The sequence below is a fragment of the Diabrotica virgifera genome, chromosome 6 (genome assembly GCF_917563875.1).
Source record: "Diabrotica virgifera virgifera chromosome 6, PGI_DIABVI_V3a".
Classification (NCBI taxonomy): domain Eukaryota; kingdom Metazoa; phylum Arthropoda; class Insecta; order Coleoptera; family Chrysomelidae; genus Diabrotica; species Diabrotica virgifera.
The window spans coordinates 36,929,371-36,943,873 of record NC_065448.1 but is presented as its reverse complement, the minus strand read 5'-3'; the positions used below and the strand labels follow the sequence as shown (position 1 = coordinate 36,943,873).

The 14,503-nt window shown below is 34.2% G+C and overlaps 1 protein-coding gene across 2 annotated transcripts in view; it reads left to right on the top strand.

Annotated features, from left to right (window-relative positions):
- Positions 1–11,227, top strand: part of LOC126885871 (uncharacterized) — a 32,092-nt gene extending 20,865 nt beyond the window's left edge. For both annotated transcript variants that reach the window (XM_050652659.1, XM_050652660.1), the window contains exons 4-8: positions 1,303–1,501; positions 2,318–2,421; positions 4,326–4,601; positions 9,026–9,383; positions 9,713–11,227. In XM_050652659.1, the coding sequence (XP_050508616.1) occupies positions 1,303–1,501; positions 2,318–2,421; positions 4,326–4,601; positions 9,026–9,383; positions 9,713–11,166 (2,391 nt within the window). In that variant the 3' untranslated portion in view covers positions 11,167–11,227. The remainder of the gene's footprint in view (positions 1–1,302; positions 1,502–2,317; positions 2,422–4,325; positions 4,602–9,025; positions 9,384–9,712) is intronic.
- The last annotated feature ends 3,276 nt before the right edge of the window (positions 11,228–14,503 follow it).

Here is a 14,503-nt window from a genome sequence, read left to right as displayed (position 1 = left end):
GAATAAAATGAGTACCGTGGGTAAAACCAGGGGTAGTAATAGGCGGTTGAAGCGTAGCACTGGCCCTGTTACTTTCCTTGTATACCGTAGGCCCTAGATATAACAGACTACCCTGCTATAATCCCAAAGCCGCGTCAGCGGTATAAAACGGGAGACTATATATAAATCCTACCACCATTTGCATCCTTTTACCATAGGTATGTTTGTGCGTCCACTCGAAAACTTGATGTATATCTATATTTTAGAACATTGTTGGCTATCCCGCAACCATGGCTAGTTCGGCATCGACTCAGTTTTCTATATACTCTAAGAATAAAGATAATTTTTACTTTCACTGCGATAGCAATTTTGCATCCACATATTTTGCTATTGTTGGAACGTCCCAATATACCATATTACAGCAAGCCGGCATTTCTGTGTCCACAATTTGTTCATAGGAAAGCTGTTTCAGCGTCCGCAACGTTGCCACTATCAAATACCTCGGTTTAGTATATCATTTCATTTTGATGTGATCCTAAATAATACTATTTGTACTCTGTTAACATATATGTCCGTGTAGAAAAGATCATCTTATTTTTCAAGGTTGTCTGCTAGATAATGAGGAGCAAGGTACAATAAGCCATAATGACAAATCTAAAATAAATTGAAAAATCAGGAAAAACTGATAGCGTAATTAATGAAAATTATTAGCTCATTAGGGGGGTCAATAGAGAACGAAAGCATGCATTGTTTCGGAAAAATTCAAACAAGCTTATATTTTTCTAAAACTTTTTTTGTTAGTTTATATACATATTAAGATAAAAAGTTCTACTCAAAGATTTTGCCGCTAATTGTTTATTAATTGTTTAAATAATAACAATTTTTGTGTATAAATAATTTTAAAAACATCGTTGAATTTATCATTTTACTTTGATAAAATATGTTTCTATTTTGTTTTTGATTATGCTGAATCCGAATATGGCATTTTAATTTGAAAATTCAAAAATGTTGAGCTCTTATATAGTATGTCTGCGTAACTAGGAACCATATGGAAAACTTTTTTATTATCAATTACATATACGACAAAAAGTTATTTTTCATAAAATGCTCTGCATAGTCTAAAATCTAAAACTCAACCATCAGATATAAAATTTTATCAATTTTATACGACGTATGTCAAAAATATGAATTTCGTTAAAGAGTAAAGTAAAGTTTGTTTAGGAATTGCCATCCATTTAATTAGTCAAATCTGTATAGTAAAGTTTCAGTATTAAGAAGATAAAAATTAATGAAAGTAATCTAAATTTCGATTGTTATTTCTAGTTCGCCGAAGGTTCATTTAGTCAATCAAGTTTGGCTTCAGCTGCCTGGTTGATTGTAAAGGAATGGTCCGAGTGCCACTTCACCCAACCATTTTCATCTATTCAGTGTTTGGCGTACCATCTAATTTTAAACCATCTTGTTGGTACTGGATCGGAAGCTGCATCCAAAATTAGTGCTGCTGGAATGTCATCTTCTAAAGGTAAGTTTCCAAGTTTCAAATACCTGTTGATAAAACCTTTATTAATGGAGCGCATAAATTATAATAAATCTTTGGGCACTATATAGGGTGTGCCAAAAGTAACGGGACTGTCGAATATTTCGCAAAATGAACATCGCATCGAAAAACTGAAAAATATGTGTTCGATATTTTTCAAAAATCTATCGAATGACACCAAGTACGACCCACGACTCCACCTCCAGGAGGTGGGGTGGGGGCTAACTTTAAAACCTTAAATAGGAACCCCCACTTTTTATCATAGATTTGGTTTCGTCACGTAAAAATAAGTAACTTTTATTCGAAATATTTTTTGCTGAATAGATGGCGCTATAATGGGAAAAAACTATTTATCGTGATATCCTAGGTACATAAATTATAGAAACGTTCTAATATCTCGGAAAATACACTTTCAAATGAAAAACTAAAAAACGTGTATTTCAAAAACATGACAAATTTAAAAAAACTTTTAAACTTTTAACTTTTAAACACCTGTTTTTTGGTTTTTTATATGAAAGTGTATTTCTCGAGATATTAGACCGTTTCTATAATTTCCCTAGGTTATCTCGATAAATACTTTTTTTCCGATCATAACGCCATCTATCCACAATTCGAAAAAATGCCTCCAAAATACCTCCAGGGGGTGGTGATAGCGGTCGTGTTTGGTGTTAATATTGAACACGTATTTTTCAGTTTTTTGATCCGATGTTCATTTTGCAAAATATTCGACCGGCTCAGTCACTACTTTTGGCACACCTTATATATCAACAATATATTATCACATTTTTTTATATTTCATAGATGACGGAAGTGTAAAAGTTACAAAACACAGGGAGATGCAGTTACAGCTTCAAAGGAAAATCCAAGAGAGGCACGAAGGAAGGGAACGTAAGAAACGAACACAGGTACGGTAAATTAAACGTCATATTATACACTGCGGTGCAAAAAAATCGATCAACTAAAAATTTAATTTTGATGTTTCGAATTTCCTACCGGGATACCGGGTGTACGAATTAAACTGTTTTTTTCTCAAAGTTTGCATCACCCTGTGGACTATTCTGGCATTTATAAAATACTGAAATTAAAACCCAACTATAGACTCAGGTTTTCTTAACATTTTGTCTTTCGATGCATTCGCTTATGTTGGATAATAAAAAAGTTAGGTACTTTAACAACTGGCCATGTTCGTCATCAGTACAGGGGGTTTCTAAAATATTTGCGCAAAACTTTAAGGGGTTATTGTACATGAGAAAATAATGACAATTTGCTTTATAATCATATGTCCGCAAATGCTTCGTTTCCGAGATACGAGATGTTCAATTTTTTTTACAAACTGATGATTTACTTATTGCTTTAAAACCAGTTGAGATGTGCAACTCAAGTTCGGTGGGTTTTTAGTTATTGCACATTTTTTGACATACAATTAAAAATTTAATATTCACCAGTGGCGCGCAAACGGGTATTATGACCGATAATATTACCCGTACGCACGCCAATGGTGAATATAAAATTCTTAATTGTATGTCAAAAAATGTGCAATAACTACGTTTTAAAACCCACCGAATTTGATCTGCATATCTCAACTGGTTTTAAAGCAATAAATAAATCGTCAGTTTGTAAAAAAAAATTGAACATCCCGTATCTCGGAAACGAAGCTTGTGTGGATATGATTGTAAAGCAAATTGTCATTATTTTCTCATGTAAAATTACCCCTTAAAGTTTGTCGCACTTATTTAGAAACACCCTGTACTGATGACGAACATGACCAGTTGTTAAAGTACCTAACTTTTTTATCATTCAACATATGCGAATGAATCGAAAGACAAAATGTTAAGAAAACCTGAGGCTATAGTTGGGTTTTAATTTCAGTATTTTATAAATGCTAGAATAGTCCACAGGGTGATGCGAACTTTGAGAAAAAACAGTTTGATTCGTACACCCGGTATACAATGACAGATTAACTGGCTAGCAACAATATTATTACATCGATATTGTCAATGGGTAAGGCTATAATTTGGTAAAAAATCACTTAAATCGAACAACAGGTTTAGGAAATTCAAAACATCAAAAATGACAAAATTTTTAGTGGATCAATTTTTCTGCACCGCAGTGTATATTTTTATGATTTTAGTAATCTTTTTTGTGAAAGCCATTGTTGATGATATTACCCGATTTTTTAACATTTATAATATGTATGCTATAGTACGTATGCTATAACATTTATAGCATAGTGCTTTTGTATACGAAATTCATAATTATTCTGGTTATTATTGCGACCGTTAATTTTAATTAACAATTTAATTGTTGATAAACTATTTGTTAGATTATCTTCGGCTTCCGGAAATATAATCTACTGCAAAAAAGCTTTTATGTCACCAAAATATTTAATTAGTGATAAACTCGGATTTTCGGAGGAAAATTTTCGTCTAAGGAAATTGGAAAAAATATCTGTACAGAATTAAATTACGGTGAATTTTTATTTGGATGTTTTTGGTTTAAAGTTAAAATCTTTGAAGTTATAAAACAATAATTGGCAAAAAAAATATTTCGAAGCGCTATTTTGTTTATAATCAAAATAGCGCACTTTCTGCAGACTTTGCCTACCTATATTACTAATATATGCAATTTTAAGATTTAATTTCAGCAATAAAATAGCTCTAGACTCTAGACCAATATTCAAAACGAATTTTCGACATTTCTAGATGAAGATATACCAAATGCTAAATATTTTTTCATTAACGAAAGTCAGTTTAGTATTTTTAACAAGGAAAAAGTTTCTATTGAATTAATTCTGTATTATTTTGTTTAGTCACCGAAATCAGAACAAAAACCAGGCGTTAAAAAGTCCCGTTCGCAAAGCGTTCCCGCCCAAAATGTAACGACCAACTTTTCTCCCACGACCACCAACGGCAACGTCAACTTGCTAAGCGGAGAATGCAGCAGCACAACCAGCAGCAGTAGCAGCACCAGCCCGACTCAGGCGAAAATTATCTGTGATAAATCACTGGATTTCAATCAGCTACCTGACTTCAACAGTTTCCAAAAGCCGGCAGTAGATGGCGATACCATGGGCAGTTCTGAACAGGTAAGTAATATCTGTAATACTAATAAAACCTGTTGTTAAAACCCGTATGCACACCTCCCCCCAGAATTTAATTTTTTTCATTTTTTACGTTCTATGAGAATAAAAAATAAGAATCAGCGCAATTTTAACCCAACACCTTCCCCCTCCCCCTTAACCAAAAACGTCATTTTTTGTTTTTATTTTTTTTAGGTAGGATTTTCCAAAACTATTTTTTACAGACCCGTAGGTTGACTGTACCGAGTGTCCCAATAAGAATGGCTCTCGGCCATATCTCAGGAACCGTTTATAGTACAGCTTTGAGAAAAAAAAATTTATAACAAAAGTTGTCTCGGGGAAAAACCTGGAAATTATTTTCATAATTGTGGGTCCACCGCTAGAGGGCGTAATTGAATATCAAAAATTAAAAAATCTAAATTTTACAAAAATTTTCTAATGAAGGGGCACTGGAAATTCGATCATCGTATTCTGCATAAAATTCTGGGCATATTTGATTTCACAAGTTTAAATCTACCTTTGCAAATAAGAGGTGGGGGTGAGAGGGAACCTTGTTATGAAAAAATAGCTGTAAGTCCGGTTCTGCTAAGTCGATTTTTGCAAACTTGGTCTTGTTGAAAACACATCTTTTTCATCAATGTAAGAGTTATAATTTCCAACCAGTCTAGTGGTATGTCAGCTAGGAGGCGTTATTTAATTTTTTTCAGAAATCTAGTTTTTTTTTGGAAAACATTAAATAAAAGTACGCATTTTTAATCCTGTATTATAAAATTAAATTAAATTAGCAATAGAATAGCGAAAACTGCATGTCGATACCATTTTTACATCTCGATATATCTTCAGAAACGTGTAAATTTAAAAACATAACTGTTACTGTTACCGGTAAACGAAGTTAAGAAAAAGTAGTGTGCTATAGAAAAAACAAAGAAACATTTTCCATATGTCAACGTTTGTAATAGTTCTTTTTAATGCTTCTCATTTGTTTCGAGCCTCCGTCATATGTCGTATATTAATATAAAGTATATACGAATTATACGACACATGACAGAGGCTCGAAACAAATGAGAAGCGTTGAAAAGCCCTGTTAATTAAAACGACAATAAGACAAACAACACTATAAAATATAACAAAGAAATAAAAACAACTATTTAGTGACGACCTAAATGTTCAAATTGTTGCCTATCATTTTCGATGCACGCATCTCTTTCAAGAGTAGATTGAAGAGCAGTCTCAATTTCTGCTCTCGAAATGCTTTGAATGGCATTTCGTATTCTCTGGATCATATTTTCTCGAGTAGTGTAGTAGTAGTGTAGTAAATGATTGCATCGAAAATGATGGGCAACAATTTAAACATTTAGGTCATCACTAAGTAGTTATTTTTATTTAAAAGACAAAGTTTTCACTCTAATGGCATATAAAGCAACATAATGTTACTCTACATCCCACCAGACTGAAAACAATGGGAACCTTCTCTGGTTACACCTCCGAGGCTTCTACAATTTGCAAGCCATACGGATGCTGAGACTAAGGAAGATGAGGGAATTTTACAATTTATAATTCACGTCCCATCTGCTCAGCGCGGTAAAGTTCCAACGAGAATGGTTCCCTTCGTACTCCAAACCATTTTCAATTTCGTTTCAAAACGAAAATACAGCCGCACCATATTCTAGTCCAATCAGAGAGTGCAGCAAGCACCTCTACCGGTTTCGAAACTTATTAGTCTCTCATCAGGAGGCACATATGATGCTCTCCCTGATCCAACCAAAACAAACTCCGGCGTGCAGTCCCGGATTGCAACGAACGAAATGGCATAGATGCCCTAGCGGCAACTGCTAGCAAAAGACTAAGTTTTCACTCTAATGGCATATAAGTGCAATATTTATTTTTATTTTTATTTCTTTGTTATATTTTATAGTGTTATTTGTGTTATTGTTGTGTTAATTAATTATATTTATATACGTTAACATCTAGAAAATGTTTCTTTGTTTTTTCCATAGTACACTACTTTTCCTTAACTTAGTTTACCGGTGACAGTAACAGTTATATTTAAAATTTACACGTTTCTAAAGATATCTCGAGATAAAAAAAAAAGGTACCGACATGCGGTTTCCGCTATTATATTGCTAATTTAATCTAATTTTATAATAGAGGATTAAACATGCCTACTTGTATTTAATATTTTCCAAAGAAAACTAGATTTCTGAAAAAAATTAAATAACGCCTCCTAGCTGGCATATTACTTATTATGCTGATTCGAAATTATAACTCTTACATTGATGAAACAGATCTGTTTTCAACAAGACCAAATTTGCAAAATTCTATTTAGCAGAACTGGACTTACAGCTATTTTTTCATAACAAGGTTCCCACTCACCCCCACCTCTTATTTGCAAAGGTACACTTAAACTTGTGAACTTAAATATGCGCAGAATTTTATGAAGAATACGTTGATGGGATTTCCAGTGCCCCTTCATTAGGAAAATTTTGTAAAATTTAGATTTTTTAATTTTTGATATTCAATTACGCCCTCTAGCGGTGGACCCACAATTATGAAAATAATTTCCAGACTTTTCCCGAGACAACTTTTGTTATAATTTTTTTTCCCAAAGCTGTACTATAAACGGTTCCTGAGATATGGGCGAGAGCCATTCTTATTGGGACACCCGGTACATAACTCAAATTGCATTTTTTTTTTCGAAACCAGCTACTTATAACTATTTTTTGAAATGGCTGCAAGTCTATTTTTTTATTATTTGTATTTCTTTCCGTAAGTTGCGTCACCTTCAAAAACCCGTAAAACTGTTTTTATGGGTTTTGGGTGATTTTCTCCATTTTTTAGACATCAAAACAGATCAAATCAAGGTTTTTTATTGGTTATATATAATTTGAAGTAAATGAGTCCTTTAGAGCATTCAAATATTGGGCGAAACATCTTTAAATCCCTAAAATCCATGTTTTTGCGGGTTTAAAGGTGTTTCGCCCAATTTTTGAATGACCTAAAGCAGTGGTTCCCAACCTTTTATGTCTGGCGACCCACCTTCTGATGTTATTTCATATTCGCGACCCATCCCTCACCCGTGATGATACACCACTTAACTACTGTAAGAGCCACACCGCGACCCACCTGAAATCTGTCCGCGACCCACCGATTGGGAAACGATGACCTAAAGGACTCATTTAATTCATATTATATTATAACCTATAAAAACCTTGATTTGATATATATTGAAAAATGGGGAAAATCACCCAAAATCCATAAAAAACACTTTTTCGGGTTTTTTAAAGTGACAAACCTTACGAAAAGATCTGGAAAAAATATAAAAAATATATATTTTTTGCTAAAATACACAAAATAAAGTAAATCAGATTTGCAGCCATCTCAAACAAGTTCTTTTGAACGACGCCGCCTACGTTCCGTACCAGGTATTTAAAATCTGGCTCGTCCCGCGCCACTACCAGCACAGCGAGATCATCTGCGAATGCGAAGGGAGTCGTACCCTCTCCATATTCACAGTTTATAATCCCGTCATATGCCAGGTTCCATAGCGTCGGGCCCAAGACAGATCCCTGGGGAACACCTGCCGTCACATCCACAATCGTGCCTTTCTCCACCATAATTCTTCTCTCAGACAGATATTCCGCTACCACGTTCATCAGGTATCCAGGACATTCCTAACATCGAACAACAGGGCCGCCCAACGGTGTTCATCCCCTCTATTACGCAATACCTCGAATACACTCACGATTGCGTCAATCGTGCTTCTCCCTTTACAAAAACCAAATTGCCTCGGAGATAAGCCTCCCGACCTCTCAATCATGTCATCGATACGTCCCCGCAGCATTCTTTCATACAGCTTACTGACGCACGGAAGAAGCCAGATGGATCGATACTTTTCCCCAGCTTTGGGAAGCAGTACCAACTTCGATGTCCTCCAAGGCTCAGGAAAGGTCTGTGCTTCCAGCAGTGCATTTATGTGCTCCAGAAGCCACGCGGGCTCCGCCCGTCCTAAACATCTCACCGCCTCAGGTGATATCTGATCCAGACCGGGGGACCAGCTAATTCTTGACTGGTTCACAGTTAATCACAGTCATCATACAGTCTTACTATCTTACTACGATCATACAGCAGGACCAGTGTGTGCCAAGGGAATATACTGTGTCTTGTTAATGCCGAAGGCTACACCTGTCCGTCGATTAACCAATTCCACTCCCAACAGTCTCCGATAATACACCGACACTTCAGGCTATTCGTATTCCTGCTGCAGGACGCTTGTCGTTTGATGTTTTACGTGGTGTTGCTTTCTTAAAACTGTGATTACGGTACCATGACAAGAAATTCCTTTTTCTTTTTACTTAGTACTTCGTAATTGTTTAAAATTATTTTATTCAAATGTAAAGTGTAAAGTTATGTTAAAATATAAAAATTTTTAGGACTCACAGCTGGTGATAAACACAAACAGCAACAAAGTTCAATTACCGAAACTTCAAGCAGTATCATCATCAGATTTAGTCCCGTGTCTGGAAATGCCCTCGCCCAGCAAAAAACAATTAAAGTACAAATCGGTCCGGCCCAGACTGCAACCTTGTGATATTGCGTCGTACAACCCGCAGCCGCTGATATTGCCAGAGGCTGAGGCTGAACACAGATCTCAACATAATATACATGATATAGCTAGAATTAAGGAAAGAAACAGTGATGATGAATGTGATGTCCCTGATTTTCCGTTAACCAGGGAAAGACTCAACAGTGTCAGCAGTGTCGATAAAGATGCCATGGATGAGTATTTGGGTAAGTTTTTAAATTGTTACTATAAATATATTGTAGTGATTTTAACAGTTTTTTTTTAATTCATTAAGCGGGGTTTGAAAATTTTGAAGTTTTCGTTGAAGTTTTAATTTAAAAATGAAATAATTCTACAATAGTTTTAAAAAAAATCACAAAAATGTTGTTGATTTCAAACCATACTTTTAAAGCCTTATATGATTTTGGCATGAATTTATTTAGGTACCATATCTGTAACTGCTATAACTTCTAAAATAGCGTATCGCTAATTTTGTAGCCATATAATATTAATGTTTGGAAAATACAGTACTAAATTCGTTTGTTTTGTATCGTAGGTACAAATAATAGTCAGCATGAAGAAGAACTGTCAAAATACTTCTGCAACAATAACTTTCCAGAAACAACAGAATCGGAAGATACATCAAAATTGTCAACGCTTAGGCAGCTGCTTGTTCAAAACAATATCGTAGACACCAAACCGTCAATATTAGAAAACAGGGTAGTGGAACCAAAAAGTGTGTCCTTTCCAAATACTTGTCAAAATCAAATGCCAGTACAAACTAATTTTACACATGTTAATCCTATGAATTTTCAAGAACTTTCTACCACAAATGCTAACGTTAAGAGAAGGGTCAGCTTCGAGATGTCCGCCACGGAGAATTCCGTACCACCAAGTCCAAATACAAGAAGAAAAAATTTCAGTTTTACACCTATATCACCGGGTCCACAGTCTCCAAGTGGCATACATTCTAAATGCTCTAGTACATCAGTAAGTCCTTTCGTCAGTCCTAGAAGTACGCCTGTTTTAAGAAGCAAGCCGGCTCATCAAAACGCCTGTCTAAAGAATGAAATTCGAAAATATTTAAAAGTAAAACGAGAAATAGATCTCACTATAGAGATTCCTCCAGAAAATCAACCTGGTTTGCATTCGACGGCGATGTCAGCGCCTCCAAGCCCTATAATGAATAATAAGTCTGTCCTGCAAAAACTACTAAATTCAACTAGTAAAGTGTCTTATAATCCCAGTTATACAGCAGTTAGGAAGATACCTATTCCTCCTAAAACCTCACCAGAAGTAACTCAGTTTTTAACATCAAATGTAGAATCAAATTTAGAAGGTTATAGGTCCAGGTCCGTACCATTACACAACATGATTAATCCAGTCAATAGTGTGTTTATATCAACAAATAATTTGTCCGAGATCGCGACAATACCGGAACAAGACCCAGACGAAGTTAAAACTATGCTAGTTTCTGGAAATCCTCCTAACGAGCCAATGGACATCGTCGGTATGAATATCGTTTCCAACAACATCAATTTGAGAGAATTTGGTTTTAAGTTGTTTAACAACGGCTTGGATGGTAGCGATTTTTCTCAACAAACGTACGCAAGTCCGAGGTTAGTCCGTTCGCAAAGCATCAATGAAGAAATCAGTATACCGCAAGTTTTGCCTTCTCGGTCTGTTCCCAGCACTCCTCTACCATTCAATAAACCTCCAAAAATAAATTACAACAACTCTAGATCGTACCCTTCGACACCCTTGAACAATGACGAAACCTTTTCATACAATCTAAACAATCTAAATGGGGATTGTCTGTTGAATGGGCAGCCGATCAGGAGCGACATGGTGGAGGGTTTGAGCTATCTTCAGGACATCGAAGTGAATGGGGACAGTACAGTGGAAGCTTTGCCCCATGACATAACCACTGATTTTGATATTGTTGAGAATGAGAGTCAGTTGTTGAATGCAGGATTGATTGAAGCCACTTTTACTGATAATATTGAGTAGGCAGGTGAAAAAAAATGATAAATGTTGAACTGAGGATCAATTGTCAAGTTATTTAAACATTTCTTTGGTGTTTTGATGTACTATAGTGTGAACTGTCACTGAAAAGTAATTGATATAGAATGTTTCTTACTAAGTCCGTTTCACGTCATCAATCCATGTTTGTTGTTAAGACTGTCGGTTTGGTTATATATAAAGTCGCTCGACACCTCCTATTTTTAAATATTACAAACGTACTGTTGTTAGATAAATTTATTCTTAGTTATGGGCAAACAAAGAAAATAACACTGTTTTAAAATAAAGGGATATAGCCTAATCCTTAAATAACAGAAACGTATTTAAAAATTTGCTTTTTAAAATAATTTTATTTTACAAAAAGATATATAGGGCCAAATGGCTACATCATGCAAAAAGGATTGGAAATGTATATTACGATTTTAAATTTATATAATAACAAAACATCCATAGTCAGATCAATTAGGTACGATCTAATACTACTTCGTACGTTTTGATATTTTGAATCTTGCCATAAGTTGTCCATCATTTATAATATTCGAATAAGAATATTTTAACTTTTTCCTTCCCATTACATACATCTTTTCACTAACGTTGGTATCCCTTCCAAAATGGCTTCGGCACTTCTATTGGTCCATTTGCGTCATGTGACCACGCCCATTCGCCTGTTAACATAGTGGCCGTCAGCTGTCAACATGGTGCCTGTCAGATATCAGCATGACAGCTGCGAGCTGTCAATACGTGACTAATGCAACATAGGTTACATAGCCTAAAATAATTTTCAACAAATCCATGTTGGGAAACATAAATTAAATTAAAATTTTAAAAGTACTATATACTATATGTTTAAAAAGTACTATATGTTTAAAATGGAAAATACAGAATAACTGAAGCGGTGAGAAGAGAAAGCAGACATGTCCATAAATAGGCATTTTTGACATTCTGACAGAAATCCATTATAACTATAAATAGACGGAGAGGCAGCGCTGAAAAATATCTTTGAATTTACTAAAGCTAAATTTTGCACAGTTGATTACTGTGATTGTGTAGAGAAACATACTGCGGTCGGTCAAGCTAAACGTAGAACAGGGGTTACTGAAAGTGTATTAAAATTGATTTCCTACGAAGGTAATTAAATCCATTTACTAAGGCTGAAAATAGTACACACATTCTAAATTGAATATAACTAAAAGTTATTATAGTCGGTCAGCTGTATGACGGGACAGAGCCGGTCGGTCGTCCCCAATGAATGTACAGGGTTATTCACTATATTTTGACCCCCTTGTAAACTGCTTTATTTACAGAATTAGAAAAAATGTAAAATACAAAAGTTATTCGATTTTTTAATCATGATTCCATGACGCCCAGTGGCGTCATCCATCTGGGCGCGATGACGTAATCGACTATTTTTTTAAATGAGAATAGGGGTCGTGTGCTAGCTCATTTGAAAGGTTATTCAATTCTCTATACAGTACTATAAACATTATGATCATTATTTATACAGGGTGTCCAAAAAATTTTTGAATTATTAATTAAACAATTAATTTAATTTAAAAAATTTTTTGGACACCCTGTACAACTAATCATGTTAATGTTAAGGTATGCTTTATTGTCAAAAAATTTTACCAATTTGTGGACAAAGCTTATACAAAATAAAAAATACAATAAAAAACAAAAAATAATACTGTTTATATTAATATAAACATAAATAAATAATATAATGTTTATATTACTGAATAGGGAATTGAATAACCTTTCAAATGAGCTAGCACTCGACCCCTATTCCCATTTAAAAAAATAGTCGATTACCTCATCATGCCCAAATGGATGACGTCACTAGTACGTTATATTTGTCAAAAAATCGAATAACTTTTGTATTTTACATTTTTTTATAATTCTGTAAATAAAGCAGTCTACAAGGGGGTCAAAATATAGTGTATAACCCTGTACATTCACTGGGGCCGGACCGACCGGCTCTGTCCCGTCATATAGCTGACCGACTATAATAACTTTTATTTATATTAAATTTAGAATGTGTGTACTGATTTTGAGGCTTAGTAAATGGATTTAATTACCTTCGTAGGAAAGCAACTTTGATACCCTCTCAGTAACCCCTGTTCTACGTTTCGCTTGACCGACCGCAGTATGTTTCTCTACACAATCACAGTAATCAACTGTGAAAAATCTAGCTTTAGTAAATTCAAAGAGATTTTTCAGCGCTGCCTCTTGGACTAGAAGACGCACCGTTTTGTAGAGAAACCGGACATATCTTGATACTAACAAAGCATTGTTATATTTTATTAATATATTGTCATATTAATATTATATTTCAAATAAATAACTTAGTGAATGTTTGATCTACGAAGAAATAATTTTAGTATTAATCATGTGAAACGGAATTTAGTAAAAAAAACATAATATAGATATTACTTAACTTACACGTACTGCTTTTGATATTTTATTTTTTGTTTTGTTCTGTCGATACGTGAACATTTGAAAACATAACAAATTAAAAGAAAGAAATCTAATTTTCTTCATTTAACATCAGTAAATGAAGATGTCTTTGACTAGTAAAGGTAAAACAGTTATTTTGAAGAATATTTTCTACGCTTTTGCTTTATGATATTTCTTCACAAACGTTAAAAACGTGCCAAAACCAGTTTTATTGATAATTTGTTTATTCATAAAACTGATTTTTTTAAGAAAAAACACAATAGATACAAGTATTGTTCTGATGTGTTTTGTTCTTTGTAGAACATTTAACACATTCAAAATAGTTATAAAATTTATCATTTGACCGATATAGGTCTCAGGTGACATAGTAATTAAGATGAAAGGAGAAAATTCACTTTTGACTCAAAAACAACTGCTCTAGTTTTAGAGATATTATGTTCTAAAGGTGCTGAAATTTTAACCAATTAGGCTGTCTCTTGTTTAACCTAATAGTGAAGAGCCCATTAAAAAATTGCGGAGCACAACTAATTATCTTGTGATTTGTAGCTTACTTTAAAACTGCATTTACTTGTCTCAGTTGTTGAAACCTCCAGTAGTTGTTTCTAAAAACTTCTCTAAAGCGTTTTTCAACAATACTTCCGTGGACCATGATTCTGAAACTATTTCATTGTAAAATTTCTGTTATCTACGATTTTTAATGAGAATTAACAACTTAAATTGAAAATACGTTTATTTTTTATTAAAATCAAGGTTAATTGTCATTAAATATAATAGGTAGTTCCTTGGGACCAAAAATATAACCGTCAGGCCATTTTTTTTTTGTTAGTTATCTTTCAGTATGAATCGCGTAACATAAGGCACAGCACTGTTT